The 21,079-nt window shown below is 46.4% G+C and overlaps 1 protein-coding gene across 1 annotated transcript in view; it reads left to right on the top strand.

The window, feature by feature from the left end:
• The window catches only part of HMCN2 (hemicentin 2), a 151,174-nt gene that overhangs the window by 3,466 nt on the left and 126,629 nt on the right, over positions 1 to 21,079 (top strand). The window contains exons 2-4 of the mRNA XM_068552870.1: positions 16,084 to 16,154; positions 17,381 to 17,539; positions 18,352 to 18,474. Of these exons, the coding sequence (XP_068408971.1) occupies positions 16,084 to 16,154; positions 17,381 to 17,539; positions 18,352 to 18,474 (353 nt within the window). The remainder of the gene's footprint in view (positions 1 to 16,083; positions 16,155 to 17,380; positions 17,540 to 18,351; positions 18,475 to 21,079) is intronic.

The raw sequence follows: 21,079 nt of genomic DNA, 5'->3' as shown, positions 1-21,079 counted from the left end.
AAGTTTTAGATGTTTATGCAGCAAGATCTATTGCCTTTTTCCCTTTGTAATTTCTTCACTTTCATTCTCAGAAAGATTTTTTTCTATCACAAAATCAGTTAGGTACATGTTCTAGGTTTTTTCATTTGTTTTCTTTTTTTTCTCTTCATATTTAATTTTTTAACCTGGAATTTAAAAAAAAACTGGCACTGGTATTAAAAATAATTTGATGTAATTCTTCTAGAACAGGATAATTGATGGTACAGTTACATTTTATCAAATAATCCTTTTTCATTCATTTAGATCCTGCCTTTATGCAAAATTACTTTATATCCATTAATTTACCTGGGCTTTCCATGCTGTCCCATTGTATGACAGTTCCTGTGCCAGGAGCACATTGTATTTGGCTTTATAATATTTGGCCTTATAGTAGGGTAAATCCTTCCTCCTATTCTTAAAAGAAAAATTTACCACCAGCCTTATTGAAATACAGTGGACACATAATATCGGGTTAGTTTAAGATGTCCAATGTATTGATTTGATACATTTATATATTGCAAAATGATTACCACCATAGCAGTTAGCTAGTGCCTCCATCATGTCACATAATTACCATTTCTTTTTTTGTGGTGAGAACATTTAGGATCTACTTTCTTGGCAATATTCAAGTACATAATACAGTATTATTAGTGATAATTACTATGCTGTACATTCGATTCCCAGAACTTATTCATCTTATAACTGTAAGTTTGTACCCTGTGACTAACATCTCCCCATTTCTCCCACTCCCTGATTCCTGGAAACCACCACTCTACTCTCTGTTTCTCTGAGTTTCACTTTTTTTTTTTTTTTAGATTCCACATATAAATGAGATCATACAGTGTTTGTCTTTCTCTGTCTGACTCATTTCACTTAGCATAATGCCCTCAAGGTCCATCCAAGTTGTCCCAAACAGCAGGATTTCCTTCTTTCTCATGGCTGACTAGTACTCCATTGTGTATATAAGCTGTATCTTCTTTATCTTTTCATTGGCTGACAGTTTTAAAATTTTAATAAACTTTTATTTTTAGAACAGTTTTTTTTTTTTTTTAATAAATTTATCTTTGGCTGCTTTGGGTCTTCACTGCTGTGTGCGGGCTTTCTCTAGTTGCAGCAAGCTGGGGCTACTCTTTGTTGTGCGTGGGCTTCTCATTGCGGTGGCTTCTCTTGTTGCGGAGCATGGGCTCTAGGCGTGTGGGCTTCAGTAGTTGTGGCTGTCGGGCTCTAGAGCGCAGGCTCAGTAGTTGTGGCACACGGGCTTAGTTGCTCCGCGGCATGTGGGATCTTCCCAGACCAGGGCTCGAACCCGTGTCCCCTGCATTGGCAGGTGGATTCTTAACCACTGCGCCACCAGGGAAGTCCTAAAGTCCATTCTTTATTCAGATTTCCTCAATTTCCCCCTAACATTTGTTCCAGGAGCCCATTCGGGATCCCATTTAGTTGTCATGTCCCTTAAGGCTTCTTTTGGTTGTGATGGTTTTTCAAACTTTGTTTTTGATGACCTTGACAGCTTTGACGAGTATTGCCCAGATGTTTTGTCCCTCAGTCATGATTTGCCTGATGTTTTTCTCCGGTTAGACCGGGTGATGGGAGGAAGACCACAGAGGAACAATGCCATTCTCATTATATCATGTCAAGGGTACATGCTGTCACTATGACTTATCACTGTTGACGCTGACCTTGATCACCTGGCTGAGGTTGTCAGGTGTCTTCACTGTAAGTGTACTCTTTTCTTTCTCCTTTTCTGTACTGTCCTCTTTGGAAGAAAGTCACTTACACGCAGCCCACACTTAAGAAGTAGGGAGCTGTGATCCACCTTCTTGAACATGGGGTATTTACATAAATTGTTTGGAAATCTTCTGCGTGAGAGAGTTGATTCTTTTCCATTTATTTGTTTATTCAGTCATTTATATATATCAGTATGGACTCATCATAGTTTTTTTTTTTAATTTTTATTTATTTATTTATTTATATATTTATTTATTTATTTATTTATGGCTGTGTTGGGTCTTCGTTTCTGTGCGAGGGCTTCCTCTAGTTGCGGCAAGTGGGGGCCATCATAGTTTTATACTTTGGGTTATAATCCAATTCTACTTTATTTTGTTGCTCAAATGTTTCCAACTTCAGTCATTGGGAGCTCTTTCATTTGGCCTCTGTGTGCCTTTGACCTACCCCTATGGTTGTGAATTTTTTTTAAAGCACTTTCTTACTTTCTGGCACTACAGGATATTTCAGACTCATCTTATGTATTTCCTTCCCCAGTCCTAGAATTAGTCATTTCTCCAAGGAGCCCTGGTTCCGTTGATTAAAAAATGGTATTAGACACCAGCATCTGAGTGCTAGGTGTGCTTGTTGCTACTGGGGTGTCACCGCTTCTGCATCTTTAGCTGACAGAGCAAGGAGATACATGTTGTATATGTAACCTTTGTGTATGCCCATATCTATAAATATTTCTCTGTTTAACTGTCTGTATCTGTATTAAGCTGAACATGAGTTCATTCTGATGTCTCCAGCTCTCATTGATTACCACGTGGATCCTTCTAGCCTCCTATTCTTGCTTATCTATAACCTCCCACTCTGACAGTGACTAACCTGGCCCTCACCATTCACCACTCACTCGTCATTTACTTAATTTTCAGTTCCAGTCTACATTTATAGTGCTTTTAGCATTGCTAAATTGCACCCCGTGGAAAACAACTTTGTTAATAGAGTACAGTTCTTTTGCCTTTAGTCTTATAGATGCAACTCACTTCCAGAGTTACTTAGCCCTGCAGCTTCTTCATGTTCTTTTTATTCATCTTCTTCGTTTTCAAAATATTCTTGAACATGTTTTCTTTTCAGATGAAAAGTAGAAAACGTAGTCAACTTCCAAAAAAAATTCCTACTGTGAATTTGCTCAGAATTGTGTTAAATCTTGATTTGGGGAAGAATTATCATTTTAAAAAATTTAATTGTTTTCCTCTAGGAGACCTCTTCCTTTTTTTTTTCTTTTTACGTATTTATTTCTTTTTGTAAAAAACTTATAGGTTTTTTTTTTCCTTATAGGTTCCACCCATTTCTTTTTAAGATCATTTCTAAATGTTTTGGGTTTTGTATGACTATTTTGACCAGGAATTTTTTTCATTACATTTTTTTTTTAAACTTTATTTATTTATTTATTTATTTATTTATTTATTTATTTATTTATTTATTTATGGCTGTGTTGGGTCTTCGTTTCTGCGCGAGGGCTTCCTCCAGTTGCGGCAAGTGGGGGCCACTCTTCATCGCGGTGCGCGGGCCTCTCACTGTCGCGGCCTCTCTTGTTGCGGAGCACAGGCTCCAGACGCGCAGGCTCAGCAATTGTGGCTCACGGGCCTAGTCGCTCCGCGGCATGTGGGATCCTCCCAGACCAGGGCTCGAACCCGTGTCCCCTGCATTGGCAGGCAGACTCTCAACCACTGCGCCACCAGGGAAGCCCTCATTACATTTTTTGCAAATGAGTATTGCTAGTATGTTGGAAAGCAATTTATTTTCATATATTTATTTTGTTTCCAACTTTCTTACTGAAGACTTTGTAAAAAAAACTAGTTCTAATTTTTTGGGGGGTAATGTCTTGAGTTTTCTAGGTTGACAATCACAGCCTGTCCAAATTGTAATATTGTCTCCTCTTTTCCAATCAAATTTTTTGCTTGTTTGGAATGTTTTGTGGTATTTAGCACAGTGTTAAGTAATGGTGGTAGCTGAAGTCAGTCTTGTCTTGCTTCTGATTGTATAACATTGTGTGATATTGGTTCTTGGTTTGAGGTTTTCTTCATCAGGTGAAGGAAGATACTTTCATTCTTAATTTTCTAAAGGTAGAAAAAAACACCCCCAAAACAAAAATTCCAAATGGAGATGGTGCTGAATTTTAGCCAGTGACTTTCTGGCTTTGTTGAGATATTTGTAAGATCTTTCTCCTGTTGACCTCTGGATGTGATTCCTTCATTTTAAACCATTTCCACATTCCTTGCATAAGCCCTGCTCAGTCATTGTGGATTATTCTTTAATATACAGCTGGATTCTGTTTGCCAGTGTCTTCTTTAGGAGTTTTCCATTTATTTCAATATGTATGATCAGTAAATGATATTCTTTCTTTGTGCTCTTTGTCAAGTTTGGCATCAGGGCTTAGCTCTTTCAGTGCATAACTGACATTATTAAGTTTCCTCAAAAAATTACAAATTTAATACGTGCTTGTTAAATGTTCTAATAACACGACTCTCAAGAGACGCAAACACTTTTAATCATTTTGTGTGCTTCCAGACCGTGTGTGCGTGTCATTCATTTGTATACATATATACACTTAGTTTTTTTATTATATAAAAAACGGGATTATACTTTGCATACTGTTTTGCAACTTGCTTTTTCTCCCCCACATGCTATATCATGGATCTCTTTTTACGTTAGGAAATATCGATCCACCGCATTGTTTTAATGACTACAGAAGGTGTTACAGGAGGGATCTTAATTTTTCTTACCTCGATTTATCCAACCATTCCGACATTATGAAAAATAGTTTGCTTTCAGCTTCCTTACAATATACACACACATTTGCAAAAACATGTCTATAGGAACGGGACTTCCCTGGTGTTCCCAGTGGGTAAGACTCTGTGCTCCCGATGCAGGGGGCCCGGGTTCGATCCCTGGTCGGGGAATTAGATCCTGCATGCATGCTGCAACTAAGATTTTGCATGCCGCAACTAAAGATCCCGCATGCCGCAACCAAGACCCGGTGCAGCCAAAATAAATAAATATTAAAAAACCACAACATATCTATAGGATCGATTCTCAGACCTGCGATTGGTTCGTTGTTAAAGCATATGAACAGTTTTTAAAATTATAATTGGTATCAGCAAACCGTCCTCCAAAAATGCTCTACCATCTAACCCTCCTACCAAGAGAGTGTGAGACTGCTTTTTTCCCAAACCCTTGCTGGCATCTGGGGACGTCACTCTTCCCTTTTTTGCTAATTTGATAGGTGAGAAATGGTGACCTGTTTTAATTTGCATTTGTCTGATAGAGAGTGAGTTTGAGCATCTTCTCTGGGTCGCCAGGTGTGCTGTCAGCTTTCCCCAGGGAAGAGGTGGTTTTAGGGACTTCCCTAGTGGCGCAGTGGTTAAGAATCTGCCTGCCAATGCAGGGGACACGGGTTCAAGCCCTGGTCCGGGAAGATCCCACATGCCGCGGAGCAACTAAGCCCATGCGCCACAACTGCTGAGCCTGTGCTCTAGAGCCCGCGAGCCACAACTACTGAGCCCGTGCTCTGCAGCAAGAGAAGCCACTGCAGTGAGAAGCCCCCACACCGCAATGAAGAGTAGCCCCTGCTCGCTGCAGCTAGAGATAAAGCCTGTGCAGCAACAAAGACCCAAAGCAGCCCAAAATAAAAATAAATAAATAAATTAAAAAAAATAATAAAGTATGTTCTGTCATTAAAAAAATGTTTATAAAAAAGAAAAGAAAAGAAAAGAAACGGGAAGACTGAGTCCCGGAGAGGGGACACAATTTGCCCACAATGGTGGCAGATGGTGAGACCCTGCTTGGGGCCCCTGTAGCGGGAGGAGGGGGTATGTGCACACCCAGAGTGGCCCCAGGGCTCAAGCCCTGCTTTCAAGGAGGTGGGAAAGGCAGGCTCGGGGAAGAGTCCTGGACGTGAGGTCTTTCTGAGACTGGCTCTGTAGCGCCTGGCTGTGACCGTGACCTCTGGGACACACAGACTGGGGGAGGGACTGTAGGATCACCCACGTGAAGGGCTGGGTGGTTCTTCTCGTGCGTGATCCTGATGTGTCCTAGAGGCTCCACACCCTCGTCTTATGGAGTGGAAAGTATTTCCCTATGGAGAGATGGTTCTGGGCCAAGCTTCTGGGGCTCATATGCTCAAGGGCAGCACAAGTGGAGACAAGGTCATGGGTTTCATCATCCCTGCTCCTGGCAAGCCCTGCTCAGACGGAACCCACGCCACATCTGCCCAGCTGTTTGGCAGGTGCCCACCTTCCGTCATGAACGTCCCGCCCCCTCCAGGAACAGGAACGAGGGGCTGGGCAACAAGTGCCATATGTCTGCAGCTTCATGCATGGTTGAGAGCTTGGATCTGGGGTCAGACGGACCCAGGTTTGAATCCTATCTCTGATGCTTCCTCATTGTAAGACCTTGGGCAGTTTGCTCTACCTCGCTAGCCCTCAAATTCTCACCTATAAAATGGAGATAGTAAATAGGAGACTTCATAGGTTTCTGTAACGTTTTTCTGAGTGAATGTGTGTCAAGTGCATAGAACAGAATCTGGTGCTCAATAAATATTAAAACAATGGTAGCTGTCATCATCACCATCGTCATCACCCTCATTTTTGGAGCCAGTATAGCCAGTGGCAAATAGAACAGGCTTTGGAGCCAAATATGTGGATTTGGACATTATTCTAGATTGAACAGTGTCGTCACAGAATTCCTGCCTTTCCTAGAACCTCAGAATGTGACCTTTTTTGGAAATAGGGTAACTGAAGATGTAATTAGTTAAGATGAAGTCATACTGAAGTAGAGTGAGCCCTTAATCCAATGTGACTGGTGTCCTTATAAGGAGAGAAGAGACACAGGGAGAAGGATTGGAGTGATGGTGTGTTTACAAGTCAAGGAATACCAAGGCTTGCTAGTATCACGAGAAGTGAAGAGGAGGAAGGCATGAAGCAGATTCTCCCCAAGAGCCTTCAGAGAAAGCATGGGCTGCTGACACCTCGATGTTGGACTTCTAGCCTCCAGGGCTGTGAGAGAATGCATTTCCGTTGTTTAAAGCCACCGGGTTTGTGATAGTTTATTACGGTGACCACAGGAAACTAGCACAGTTATTGATTATCACTTGCTAGCTGTATATGACCTTCAGCAAGGTCTTGGCATCCTCAGTTCTAACAGGGAGCTGTTAATAGGACTGAGCTAAACTCTGTACAATAATAAGTACTCGATGCATTGAAGCTGCTGTTAGCAGCGTCACCCACTTCTACCTCCACCACCATCACCATCATCATCACCATCATCATCACCATCATCATCACCATCATCATCATCATCACATCATCATCACATCATCACCATCATCATCACCATCATCATCACCATCATCATCACCATCATCATCATCATCACCATCATCATCACATCATCACCATCATCATCACCATCACATCATCATCACCATCATCATCACCATCACATCATCATCACATCATCATCACCATCATCATCACATCATCATCACCATCATCATCACCATCATCATCACCATCATCATCATCATCACATCATCACCATCATCATCATCGTCACATCATCGTCACATCATCATCACCATCATCATCAACATCATCATCATCATCACATCATCATCACCATCATCATCACCATCATCATCCACATGAACATCATGCTAAGAAGGGCTTTTTATCCAGATCCAGTCCTTCCTGGACCGGCTGAAGGAGGGAGATGGAGAGGGGCTCAAGCAACCCCTCTCAGTGGGCAAACTCACATGGGGACATGCCAGGTGTCCTGCCCTGTCCTGGTACCTCACTCTGTCCTGCTGGAAGGCAGGTCTTGAAATGGTTACCCTGCTGAAAACACCCTGTCCTGGGGAGCTTTGGCATGATGAGTGATGATGGTGCAGTAGGTCCCAGGAATGACAAATGAAGCCGTGGACCAGCATTAATTAACGACAAGAAGGCATCTATCTCTGTCTCACTGCCTGGAGCTGTAGATGGATGGGTGGGCAGGTGGACAGTCGGGCAGCAAGGAAGACAGGTGGAGAGAAGACCTCCGTGCCTCCAGCCCCGTCTGGGCATCTTGAAAGCTGGTCCAGCCCTGGAATGATGGGACTGGTCAGTAGCAACCAGCGCCCAGAGCTGGTTTGGGGATTATCTGTTCAGTAAAAGGAAGAAATCAGACTAGTTTTTGCACATCAGTGCGTCTGTGTATGTAAGTGTGCTCTCCCCTGAGAGCCTTCTTTGTTCAGAGCTTGGGGCAGAGCTTTTAAAATGCCCTGCCCTCTAACTCAAGAGGAATCACAAACACTTTTGTCCATCTGGCCAGCTCTCCCTTAAATATGTATGGCCAACCCCTCTGCATCCCCCAAATAACCACATTTGGTTTCCTGCCTCATTTTGGATCTGTTTCTCTGAGTGATGGGCAGCAGCGTGCTGTGGTGGGAGGGCCTGGGGATCAGGCAGGCTTGGCATTCAGAAATATTTGCTGGGTGTTGATTGTATGCCTGGCATTGTGCTGGGCACAGGATATAAAGATAAAGGGTCCTGGACTTACCTGGTGGCGCAGTGGTTAAGAATCCTCCTGCCAATGCAGGGGACACGGGTTCGAGCCCCGGTCTGGGAAGATCCCACATGCTGCGGAGCAGCTAAGCCTGTGTGCCACAACTAGTGAAGTCCACGCACCTAGAGCCCATGCTCCGCAACAAGAGAAGCCACCATAGTGAGAAGCCCGTGTGCCACACTGAAGAGCAGCCCCGCTCACCACAACTAGACAAAGCCCGCGCGCAGCAACAAAAGACCCCACGCAGCCAAAAATAAATAAATAAAAATTAAAAAAAAAAAAAAAGATAAAGGGTTCTGACTTGGAGCTGCTCAAACAGTATACTCAAACAGTATTTGTTATGAGTAAATGAATGTTGTTCATTTACTCCTGTGAACAGTATTTATTAAGCACTTACCATGTGCCAGACGTTGAGGTTGGCAGGAGGTCTATGATGATGAACAAGAGAAGGGATCACTGTTGGTGTGATGTAGCCAATCAACCCTAGTGCCAAATCTTCCCACCTGACCTTGAAGGACTCTCTTCCCCTCTCTGGCCTCAGTTTCCCCATCTTTTTAAAAGTGGGGGTCTTCGGATCTCTTCATTCGCCACATTGTTATATTTGGCACATAGGTTTGTAGTCAAATCATTTTTTTTCCCAAGCGCATTCCTTTTTTTTTTACCTTTTATTTTATATTGGAGTACAGTTGATTAACAATGTTGTGTTAGTTTCAGGTGTACAACAAAGTGATTCAGTTATACATATACATGTATCTATTCTTTTTCAAATTCTTTTCCCAATTAGGTTGTTACAGAATACTGAGCAGAGTTTACTGTGCTATGAAGTAGGTCCTTGCTGGTTATCCATTTAAAATATAACAGTGTGTACATATCAATCCCAATCTCCCTAACTATCCCTCCTTCCACCCTTCCCCCCGGAAACCATAAGTTTGCTAAGTCTGTGAGTCTGTTTCTGTTTTGTAAATAAGCTCATTTGTATCATTTTTTTTTTAGATTCCGTATATAAGCGAGATCATACGATATTTCGCTTTCTCTGTCTGACTTACTTCACTTAGTATGACAATGTCTAGGTCCATCCTGGTCAATTAATCTATGACAAAGGAGGCAAGACTATACGATGGAAGAAAGACCGCCTCTTCAATAAACGGTGCTGGGAAAACTGGACAGCTACATGTAAAAAAAAGGAAATTAGAACATTCTTTAACACCATACACAAAAATAAACTCAAAATGGATTAAATACCTAAATGTGAGACTGGACACTATAAAACTCTTAGAGGAAAACATAGGCAGAATACTCTCTGACATAATAAATCACAGCAGTATCTTTTTTGATCCGTCTCCCAGAGTAATGGAAATAAAAACAAAAATGAACAAATGGGACTTAACTAAACTCAAAAGCTTTTGCACAGCAAAGGGAACCATAAACAAAACAAAAAGACAACCCACAGAATGGGAGAAAATATTTACAAATGATGTGACTGACAAGGGATTAGTCTCCAAAATTTATAAACAGCTCATGCAGCTTAATATCAAAACAAACAACCCAATCCAAAAATGGGCAGAAGACCTAAATAGACATTTCTCCAAAGAAGACATACAGGTGGCTAAGAGGCACGTGAAAAGATGCCCATTCCTTTTTTAAAAATTTATTTTATGGAAGTATGGTTGATTTATGATGTTGTGTTAATTTCTTTGATACAGCAAAGTGATTCGTGTGTGTGTGTGTGTGTGTGTGTGTGTGTGTGTGTGTAGGACCTTGTTTTTTACCCATTCTGTATATAATAGTTTGCATCTGCTAATCCCAAACTCCCAGTCCTTCCCTCCCCCCTGCCCCCGGCAACCACAAGTCTGTTCTCTATGTCTGTGCGTCTGTTTCTGTTTCATGGATAAGTTCATTTGTGTTGTATTTTAGATTTCACATATAAGTATATCATATGGTATTTGTCTTTCTCTTTCTGACTTACTTCACTTAGTGTGATAATCTCTAGGTCCATCCATGTTGCTGCAAATGGCATTATTTCATTCTTTTTTATGGCTGAGTAGTATTCCATTGTATATATGTACCACATCTTCTTTATCCATTCCTCTGTCGATGGACATTTAGGTTGTTTCCATGTCTTGGCTATTGTGAATAGTGCTGCTATGAACATAGGGATCTAAGCCCATTCTTGAAGGAGACAGGATGGTGGAGGCTATGATAGGCAGGAAAATGCCCCTCCCCACCCCTGCAGATGTCCATAGAACCTGTAAATCTCATACTTGACATGGCAAAAAGGACTTCGCAGAAGTGATTAAGTTAGGAATCTTGAGATGGAGAGAGGATCCTGGATTGTCTAGTTGGGCCCATTGTGATCACAAGTGTCCTTTTAAGAGGGAGGCAGGAGGATCAGAGTCAGAGAAGGAGATGTGATGACAGAGGCGGAGAGAGAGGGCGATATTTAAAGATGCTACATTACTGGCTTTGAAGATGGAGGAAAAGGACCATGATCAAGGAATGAAGGAAGCTTCCAAAAGCTGGAAAAGACAAAGAAATGGATTCTCCCCTAGAGCCTCTGGAAGGAACACAGCCCTGCCGACACCTTGATTTTAGGGCTTCTGACCTCCAGAAATGAATGTGTGTTGTCTTAAGACACTGAGTCTGTAGTAATCTGTCACAGCAGTAATAGGAAACTAAGACAGAGTCCTTAAAGTCCTTTCCAGGGATCTCCAGCCCAGGGGCTCCTCCAGGGCTTCTGGAATTTCCTGCGTCCTGTGTTTGCATACAATCCCTAGTCCTCAGCGTGTGCTGGCCGAGTGCTTGGGATACCAGGAGGTTGCATGAGGCGGTAACTGTTGAGGAGCATTGCTGAGAGGTGTGCGGGAGTTGGAATTGGGCAATTTCCCAAAAGAATCTTCCTCCCTCTCAAAGCACAGAATATCTCAGAACGGCCTTGGCAACGGAAGGTCAGACCTTAGATGCTACGTCTGGCATTCTCCCCACATTCCACCACAGGGCTGCTCATTTTGGGTTTCTCAACCCAATAAAGTCATTTTTTTTAAAAGCTAAAAGAAAAGAAAAGGGGGGGCAAAAAGCCCAGAGGGAGCTGACATAGGTGACCAACATTTTAACACCATACACAAAAATTGTAACACCATACACATAACATTTTAACTTGTGAAGCCCGCTCTTCATAACTAGAGAAAGCCCGTAGAACCACAAAGAGAATCAACTCCCTTTGGCTATTATTGTTCTTCCATGAAAGAAGGAGTGATCGTCAACTCCCCAAGCAGGAAGCAGATGGACCGAAGAATAAAGGGTGGTCCTTCCAATTGGAGCACATTTAATTTGTGATAACCCACTTTACCAACTTAATTTTTCTCATGTTGCTGTGAATGGGAGAGAATGTGGTCAGCCTAGCGCTGGTCCAGCCTTGGGAACTGTTGGGTAGTCTGACACCTGTGATAGACTGTGATGGGAGAGGGCAGGGCCACCCAGATTCAGAACTGGCGCAGAGGCTTCTCTCAGTTTCCAGGCAAGGAGAAGTTGCTGTCGATTTTTGAGCAGGGGTGATGTGAGCAAAACTGGCCCCAAGGGCGGCTTCTCTGGCAACGACAGGTGGCTGGATCAGAGGCAGGAACGTCTGGGGATGAGAAGGGCAGTTATGAGGTTACTGAATTTGCATCCAAAGTCTTTACAAATGCCCTTACCTTTGGCCCAGCAATTCTGCTTACGGGCGTGTATCCCAAGGAAACAATGGAACTAGTGCTTGAATGTAGTGGTTATAAAGGTGTTCTTAATAACATCGTTCATTATAAAAATTGGAAACAAAACAATATGGGCAAGACCATTATTGGACATTTATACAAAGGAAATACTTTGTAGCCATTAAAAATGATTTTGAACTGAGTATTTGACCTTCTGGAAGGATGCTTACAATATGTTGTTCAGTGAAAAGAGTCAAATTAAAAATAGTACATTATTTATACTTAAATAGAAATTCTGCTTCAAATAGTGTACACTTATATAAGATTTACAAATATGCATGAAAGTTTTGAAGGTTATGTATAAAAATAAGAGTACCTCTGGTTGGTAGAATTCCCTTCTTTTTCTGCATGTCAGGAATTTCTATGTACAGTTCACAGTTGTCAAGAGCTCAGATTCTGGGACTTCCCTGGTGGCGCAGTGGTTAAGAATCCGCCTGCCAGTGCAGGGGACACAGGTTCGAGCCCTGGTTCGGGAAGATCCCACATGCCGCGGAACAACTAAGCCCGTGCACCACAACTACTGAGCCCGTGTGCCACAATTACTGAAGCCTGCATGCCTAGAGCGCATGCTCCACAACAAGAGAAACCACAACAATGAGAGGCCCGCTCTTTGCAACTAGAGAAAGCCCGTGTGCAGCAACGAAGACCCAGTGCAGCCAAAATTAATTAAAAAAAGAAAAAGAAGAGCTCAGATTCTGGAGTTGTACAGACCTAAGCTAATATTCTAGCTCTGCTGCTTACTGACTGTGTGTCTTTGGGCAAGTTACTTAGCCTCTCTGAGCTTTCATTTCTCCTCTGTAATATGTGGGTAAGAGTTGGACTTACCAGGTAGGAGGGAGGATTCAGTGAGCTAATACGCAGGAAGCATCTCAGCACATAGGCTGGTACATAGTAAGTGCTTAGGAAATGTCAGAATCATTAATGTCATATATTTTTTAATGAATGTATATTATTATGTAATAAAGAAATAACCAATGTTGAGTAAAATTATTACTCTCCTCAGTCAAACTAGAATTTGAGGACCTCATTGGAGCAAGACGGCCTTTGCCTGTCTGCCTCATGTGAGATTGCCCAGCAATTGTGTGTTCAACCAGCCAGAATGGCCATCATTGAAGTCTACAAATAACAAATGCTGTAGGGGGTGCGGAGAAAAGGGAACCCTCCTGCACTGTTGGTGGGAATGTAAATTGATACAGTCGCCATGGAGAACAGTCTGGAGGTTCCTCAAAAAACTAAAAATAGAGTTGCCATATGATCCAGCAATCCCACTCCTGGGCATATATCCAGACAAAACTATAATTCAAAAAGATACATGCACCCCTGTGTTCATAGCAGCACTATTCATAATAGCCAAGATATGGAAACAACCTAAATGTCCATCAACAGACGAATGGATAAAGAAGATGTGATATATATATAGATACACAATGGAATACTACTCAGCCATAAAATAGAATGAAATAATACCATTTGTAGCAACATGGATGGACCTAGAGATTATCATACTAAGTGAAGTAAGTCAGAAAGAGAAAGACAAATACCGTGTAATATCACTTATATGTGGAATCTAAAATATGACACAAATGAACATATCTACGAAACAGAAACAGACTCACAGACATAGAGAACAGACTTGTAGTTGCCAAGGGGGAGGGGGAATGGGAGAGGGAAGGATTGGGAGTTTGGGATTAGCAGATGCAAACTAGTATATATTGGATGGATAAACAACAAGGACCTACTGTATAGCCCAGGGAACTATATATTCAGTATCCTGTGATAAACCATAATGGAAAAGAATATATATATGTATAACTGAATCACTTTGCTGTATAGCAGAAATTAACACAACATTGTAAATCAACTATACTTAAATGAAATTTAAAAATAGAAAAGAAAAAAAAAAGAATTGTATGTTCAGATCAGCAGGGCCAGCTCCTGTTTGCTGAGCCTTTGCTCTAACCCAAGCGAGGCGTTTATCTCCCTGCGTTTACTGGATTCTCACAATGATGGTTCTCAGCTAGGAGAAATGCATCATTTTACAGATGGGGAAACTGAGGCTTGGGACGGTGAAGTAAGCTCTGAGAAGCCGCAAGACTGTTGAAGGGTGGAGCCAGGATTCCAGTCAGCTCTGCCTGAGGTCAAAGGTGAGGGTTCGGCTGAATTAGTCACTGCAGAGTTCAGGAGGAAGGCAGAGGAGAAGGCTTGGTAAAGGCCAGAGCAGGTGTGGAAGGGGCCGTTGGGTGTGGGAATAAATACAGAGCAGAAAGGCAGGGCCCTCCAGGTGGTGATTCTGAAAGTATACAGCAGAAGAGCTGGTGTCCAGACCCTTCCTTGGTAATGGTGGATGAATGCCGGATAATGCCATGTGCTTCCTTTTCTAAGAAGGACTAAGGTCTGTTGATGAGTTGCCAAGTATGGGAATTTTTTTTAGGGTGACTGGAATTTCGAATTTTTGAACTAAAAATTGTCACCAAGGACTCAAATGAAATATTTCCTGAAGAAATCTGATGTCCACATCATCTTGCAAAACCCGCACTGTGCACACGTCCATATGGCGAGTTGGAATTCTGGCCGTGTTCTCAGTGCACTGGTAGCCTTGTCTTATGTTAGCTGTGGCTTTCAATTACTGCTCTTTAATAAAAAACTATTTATTAGGGAAAATTTCAAGTATATACAAAGTAAGCAGAATAGTATAATGAATCCCTATATCCCCATCACCCAGCATCACCAAATATTCAAAAAAATCTGCCATTCTTGTTTCATCTATATCTCCTCCCACCCTCCACTCCCCCACTCAACGATGATCATTTTTTATGTTTCTTTTTTTGTGAGGTAAAATTAACATACATTGAAATGGGCAAATCTTCGCTTTACACTTTTGACAAACAGATACACCTGTGGAACCCACATTCCATCACAATATAGAGCGTTTCTGCCTTCCCAGACAGTTCCTTGGATCTCCCTATCCCACAGACAACCTCCGTTCTGACTTTTTTCACCTTTGATTAATTCTGCCAGTTCCAGAGCTTTCTGTAAATGGAACCACATAGTAGGCACTCTTCTGTGTCTGGCTTCTTTCGTGCAGGATTATGTCTGCGAGATTCATCCATCTGGTTGCCTGTATCGGTAGCTCGTTCCGTTTTCTGGCTGAGTGGTGTTTGATTATACGAAGGTACCTCAGTTTGTTTATTCATTCACCAGTTGATGGACATCTGGCTTGTTTCCAGTTCTGGGCTATTGTGAAAACAGCTGCTATGAACATTTGAGTACAAGTCTTGGTGTGGACATATGTTTTCATTTGTCTTGGGTAAATACCTAGGAGTGGAAAGACTGGATCCTATGGTAGGTGCACGTTTAACTTTGTAGAAACTTCCATCTGTTTTCCAAAGCGGTTGAACCGTTTTTGCATTCCCACCGGCAGTGCGTGAAAGTTTCAGTTGCTCCATATCCTCGCCAACATTTGGGATCCGCCCTTGTAATTAATCCTGCTCTTTTCAAGTGAGCTAATATATGAATGGAGTTTCTGGAAGGTTTAGCTTTTGTTGGCCAGTCTGGTGTCGGCCAGTTGCTCTGTGGTCCAAAACTTTATTTGCTCAATTCTCTGTTCCTTTGTCTTCCCAGAATTCCCTTCCCGCTGATGCAGGGGGTGGGTGGGCTGGTAGAGGGGAGGTTTCTAGGGGAGTCATAGTCACAAAAGATCGGGAACTGTGGGTCTGGGGGCGGGACTGGAGTTTTGCCCCCTGCTCCATCTCTGTGCTCCCCTGGAACTCTGGGTCCAGTTTGGAGCAGGCAGGGGGCCAAGTGGCCTGACCTCCCTTCCAGATCTGACCCTGGCAGCCCTGGAAGCTGCTTCCCTACCACTTCCCCATTTGTGGAGGTCTCTGAGGTCCAGGCCTCAGCTCCTCTCCCCTCTGATGGTGGCACATCACGCGGTTGCTGCCCCAGCCCACGGGGTCTATGCGCCTGGGGGTCCAAGCCCACCTGGTCCTCTCTCTCTTCCCTGCAGATATTGGCCCGGTGACCCTCACGGCCGACCCAGCGGTGTTTCAGAGGGAGCTGAGAGAACTCTACGTGCAGGTAGGCTGCCCCGCCCCTGGCTGCTGGCCCTCTGTGTCCTTCTGCCCAGTCCATGCCAGAGGCCAAGGTCTTTGCCCCACCTGGGGGCCAAGGTGGTGCTTCCGGCAACCGCTATGACCTGCCTCCCAGCTCTGCCTGGGGCTGCCCCCCAGCTTGGGGGTCCTGCAGATTTTGTATTTTGGGAGGTTCCTTCCTTTATTCAGTGAACCAAGTACCTACAGGACTCCCTGTGCCCTGGCATGTAGAAGGTGGTTATTACTTACTGCTTGGAGGCAGGCTTGGAAGGAGGGGGTACGTGGTAGCTGAGGGAGGATTCAAGAGGGGTCAGTTCAGACCCCCAAAACCTGGCCCGAGACTGGGTCAGACGTCCCATGGCCTCCTCGGCTTTTGGGCCACACTGAACACCCTGGTTCAGCATATGTCTCCCCGACCCAGCTTCCTGAAGGCAGGGACCCCACGGATCGGTCTGGCTCACCGCCAAGTCCCCCAGGGCCCAGGACAGGGCCCGGCACACGGAAGGGATGAGTGAACCAAAGAGAGAAGCGTTTACTGAAGTTACCACGTGCACACCCTGCCTCCGGTGCTGGGTGTGCGAACCTGGGGGGGCAGAGAGCTCCTGGCTGGTGGGCGGGGAGGGGAGGGCTGTGTGTTTATTCGGAATCGGTTCCAGGGCGGGTTACAGAGAGGATCTGAGGAGGCGGCTTTGAATGTTTTCCTCTGCCCACCCCTCACCTCTCCTTATCCTGGCGACCCCTCTACCCCTCTCCCTCTATCCTCCAAGCCTTGGCTAACACGTGGCTTCTTTGGCGTGTCTGTTAGATGTCCCGGTGGCTCCCATCCCTCCTATCCCACTGGTAGCACTCCTCACAATGGTAACTAAATGCTCGTGTTGTGCTTGTTAATGTAAAGTCTGCCTCCCATCCAGACTCTGTGGGAGGGACCGTGTCGCTCGGGCATGGGTGAGTGAATGAATGAATGAGTGAGTGAATGAATGAATGAGTGAATGAAGGAATGAGTGAGTGAATGAAGGAATGAATGAATGAGTGAATGAATGAGAGATGAAGCGGATTGGATGCTACACTGTGTCTCAGGGAAGGGAGTGGCTGGGGCCCTGGCCTGACCCTGGACGGGTGGGACAGAGGCCACTGGAGGGGACCCCCCACCTCCCTGGGTGGTCCCCACGGCGAGGAGGTGGGCGGCAGCCGCTGACCTGCCCTGTCCTGCAGGGAGGCGGGGACTGCCCAGAGATGAGCATGGGGGCCATCAAGGCTGCCGTGGAGGTCGCCAACCCCGGCTCCTTCATCTACGTTTTCTCGGACGCCCGCGCCAAGGACTACCACAAGAAAGACGAGGTGCTGCAGCTGCTGCAGCTTAAACAGTCACAGGTGAGCCACCACGAGGGGGTGCTGGGGAAGCTGGGGTCTCCGAGGGCCGCCCCAAGCCCCCCACCCCGCGCCGGAGAGCTGAGCTGGTGCTTCTCTGGGTCCGGCCTCCGCCAGCAGTGCCGACCAGCCCGCTGACCGAGCTGGGCTGTGAAGTCCAAGTGTGTTCTCATGCTCCCGCCCCGTCCGCCAGGCCGCATGCCTCCCTGGCGAGACCCATTTTTGATAAAGACCACACCACCGTGCTCCCTTCACACCCCGCCAGAGTCTGGGCAATCCATCTTCCTCCTGGCGTTGCGCTCCCCGCCATTCTTCTTCCGTTGTCTAAGGGTCTGGAAGATGTGCTGGGGCTTTTGCTTCTTGCTTTCACAGGGAGGGGTTGGGAAGGAGATGTGTGCAGGGAAGGGAGGGCCCGCCCGCTGGAATCCTTGGGAAAGACCTCACGGGCTGGGACGCCTCTCTGCTCTCCCCTCTAGAAGGAACTCGGGTTCTCCAAGGTTCTTCTAGCTCTGCGGCCTCCAGGGGCCACTTGGAGCAGAGTCGATCTCCATTCGCTTTCTCGTAGATTTGATAATGGCTCCCATTTATCGAGCACCTACTGTATTCCTGGCCCTGTGATGAACACGTGACCTGCATCAGTCCTGACCCCCACGGGGTGGGAACTCTTATCATTCCCATTTTACAGATGCATCGCCTGAGCCCAGAGAGAGGAAGGGGCTTTCTCCAGGTCACTCCTCCCTGGTTCTGGCCCTGCTACTCCCACCTGTAGAAGGTGGCAGAGGAGCCATGAGCCAGGCTGCCTGTCTCTCTTCTAGGTGGTCTTCGTGCTGACGGGGGACTGTGGTGACCGTACTCATCCTGGCTACCTGGCCTACGAGGAGATTGCTGCCGCCAGCTCCGGGCAGGTGTTCCACTTGGACAGGGAGCGGGTGACCGAGGTGAGCCGGCCCTGACATGCTGCATCTCTGGGCGGCTAGGCCCATGGGTTGGTTGCCATCAGGGACGAGCAGTGCTGAGCGCTCACGCCACAGCAGGAAGCGCAGGAAGCCCGGTGCTCAGGGATTTTTGGCATCATCTGGCCCAACCCTCTCACTCACCCCAAAAGCAGGTGCTGCGGGTTTCTCAGTTTTGCCGGTAAAAAGATTGGGGCTTGAAGGAGCACCCTGGGTTTTAGCCCGGGTCCCCCAGGAGGTCCAGGCTGGTAGGATAGATCTAACAAAGGCTGGCAGAGTGGGGGTGTAGGGGGAGCCTCTCCCCAGGGTCGAGGAGCCCAGGAGTGGATGGAGGAGCATGGGGGGGGGCCATCAGATTCGGGCTGTGTTGCTGAGACAGGAAGTCGAGCTTGGGGACTTGGCAGGGAGAGGCTTGCTTGGCCCTGAAGCCTGATGTGCAGGGCTGCTGATGCCCCAGCGCTGACCAGGTGTCTGCGTCCTCATCTCGGTCTTGGACCAGGTGCCTGCCCTTCCTCCCCTCCAGGCTCCATCAGTGGCTCAGGTCTCTCCCCGCTTTCCCTCTGCCCAGCACGTCCATTCCTCCCCAGGAGCCAGAGGGATCCTTCCAGTGGCATGTTGGTAAATGTTTCACAACCATCTCTCTCTGGAAGGAACAAGAATGCCCGCTTCCATGGTGTAAATGCTCCTACTTTGGCTGGTTTCAGGCTGCCGTCACGAAGTCGCAGAGCATGGGAAGTGACGCTCATAATCGGCTTTCTTGAGCCTGTATGAGCCGGCTCCTGCATCCCACTGGATCCTCTAAAACAAATCTGACCAACAGGTCCCACCCCACTGTCCCCTGGAACAGGTCCAGACCGTTATCTGAGCTCCGCCTCTCTGAGCCTATCGCCTGTGTCCTCCCCCTTGCCCGCTGCTGCCGCCCTGCTGGCCTCTCTGCTCTTTCTTCAATGCCCCGTGTCTTTCCTCCCCCAGGGCCTTTGCTCGTGTGGCTTGTTTTTCCAGCTCCTCCTCCCCTGGCTCCTCGTCTTCCCAGTGTTAGCTGAAATGCACCTTCCTCGATTTCGCATCAAGATTAAGTCTCCTTTCATACCCTCTCCCAGCTCTCTGTACTGCTTTATATAATCGTAATTTTGCAGCTGTGCGATTATTTAATGCCATTAGGCTGTGAGCTCCCTGAGGGCAGGGCCCTTAAGCTCCTGTTTGCTACTGTATCTCCAGCGCCTGGTACAGCCGCCAGCATGGAGCAGGTGTTTGGTAAGTAGCTGGTGAATGGATGACACGGAGTCCGTTGTGCGTGAGGAAGAGACAGATGAGAGGAACAGCACCTCTGAGGCCACCGCGGCCTCGAGCCAGCCCTCCTCTTGCCTCCGGGAGAGGGTATGGTATGTTGTATATTTATGATCTCCAGGGCCATGTTTAGGTTAGCGCCTTCGCTCCCTGTTGAAAGATGGCGTTTGTGGTTCTCTGCTACACATTAGGATTTATTTCTTTTGGCATGTCAGCTTGCTCTGGCACTAAGCCACCCAAGCAAGGGTGGGAGGCATTTCAGAGTGGAATGATGGCTTGGTCCTTGTTTTGGGGGTGTCCTATCTGGGAAGTTGCTCGGGAACTGGGTTCCTGCTGGGGCAAATCAGATGTCCGGCATCTGGGTGGGTCGGTGGAGGACCGCTTGCTCAGGTGTGGGGCTGGACTCTCCTAGCCTCTCCCTCGAGCCATGGAACCTGGGGCGAGCCCCTGGCTCCTGGCCGTGGTGCCAGCCTTCTGCCGTGGCAGCCTGGCCGGGCAGGACACGTCTGACGTGGTAGGACATCCGATGGCCAGGATCGGCTGCCCCTGGCTAGGGACCTGGATCTCTCTCCTCCCTGAATAGAGCTCTGTCATTCGTTAGCTTCATGCCTTGTACCTGGCCCCTTCCAGATGTCCCCAGACATTTGGCAAGCTTGGGAAAGTAGCCGGGGCAGCCAGGGCTGTGGTCATCCCCCCAGGAGAGGGAACAGTGCCTTTGCCCAAGCCAAGGGGGCTCCGGCTAGAAGAAGTTGCAAAAGTCCCCCAAACCCTGCCTGTGTAGTCAGTTTTTTGACCATTTCAAAGTATGTCCAGCATGGCAGGAACGACACATTTTGCGTTCTCTCTTCCCTTCATTTATCGAGCACCTACTCTGCGCTGGTGCAGCTTTAGGTGCTGGGCGCCGAGAGATAATCCATCAAGCTTAGGTCTCTGTGCTTTCGGGCGTTTAGCTTTTTCCACCTTTGAGATTCCAGAGTAACTAAAGGAAGGTGAAGATCCTCTCCCCCTGGGTGGGGTAATCTGTAGCTTTTGCCATCCTTCAACGGACAGGGGAGGCAGGCAGTGTGACCCCTCGGGCCTGTCCCAGAGGTGTGCATTTTTTTTTTTTGGCCATGCTGCGCAGCATGTGGGGTCTTAGTTCCCCGACCTGGGATCGAAACCGTGCCCCCTGCACTGGAAGCACGGAGTCTTAACCCTTGGACTGCCAGGAAAGTCCCCAGAGGTGTGCATTTTTAATTAGGACTTAGCTAGGTCCAAGAGCCTCCTTGCCCCAGCACATCTTTCCCACAGGCTTCCCCCCAGC

Source organism: Eschrichtius robustus, chromosome 10 (genome assembly GCF_028021215.1).
Source record: "Eschrichtius robustus isolate mEscRob2 chromosome 10, mEscRob2.pri, whole genome shotgun sequence".
In the NCBI taxonomy this organism is placed as follows: domain Eukaryota; kingdom Metazoa; phylum Chordata; class Mammalia; order Artiodactyla; family Eschrichtiidae; genus Eschrichtius; species Eschrichtius robustus.
This window is presented reverse-complemented; position numbering and strand designations above follow the sequence as displayed.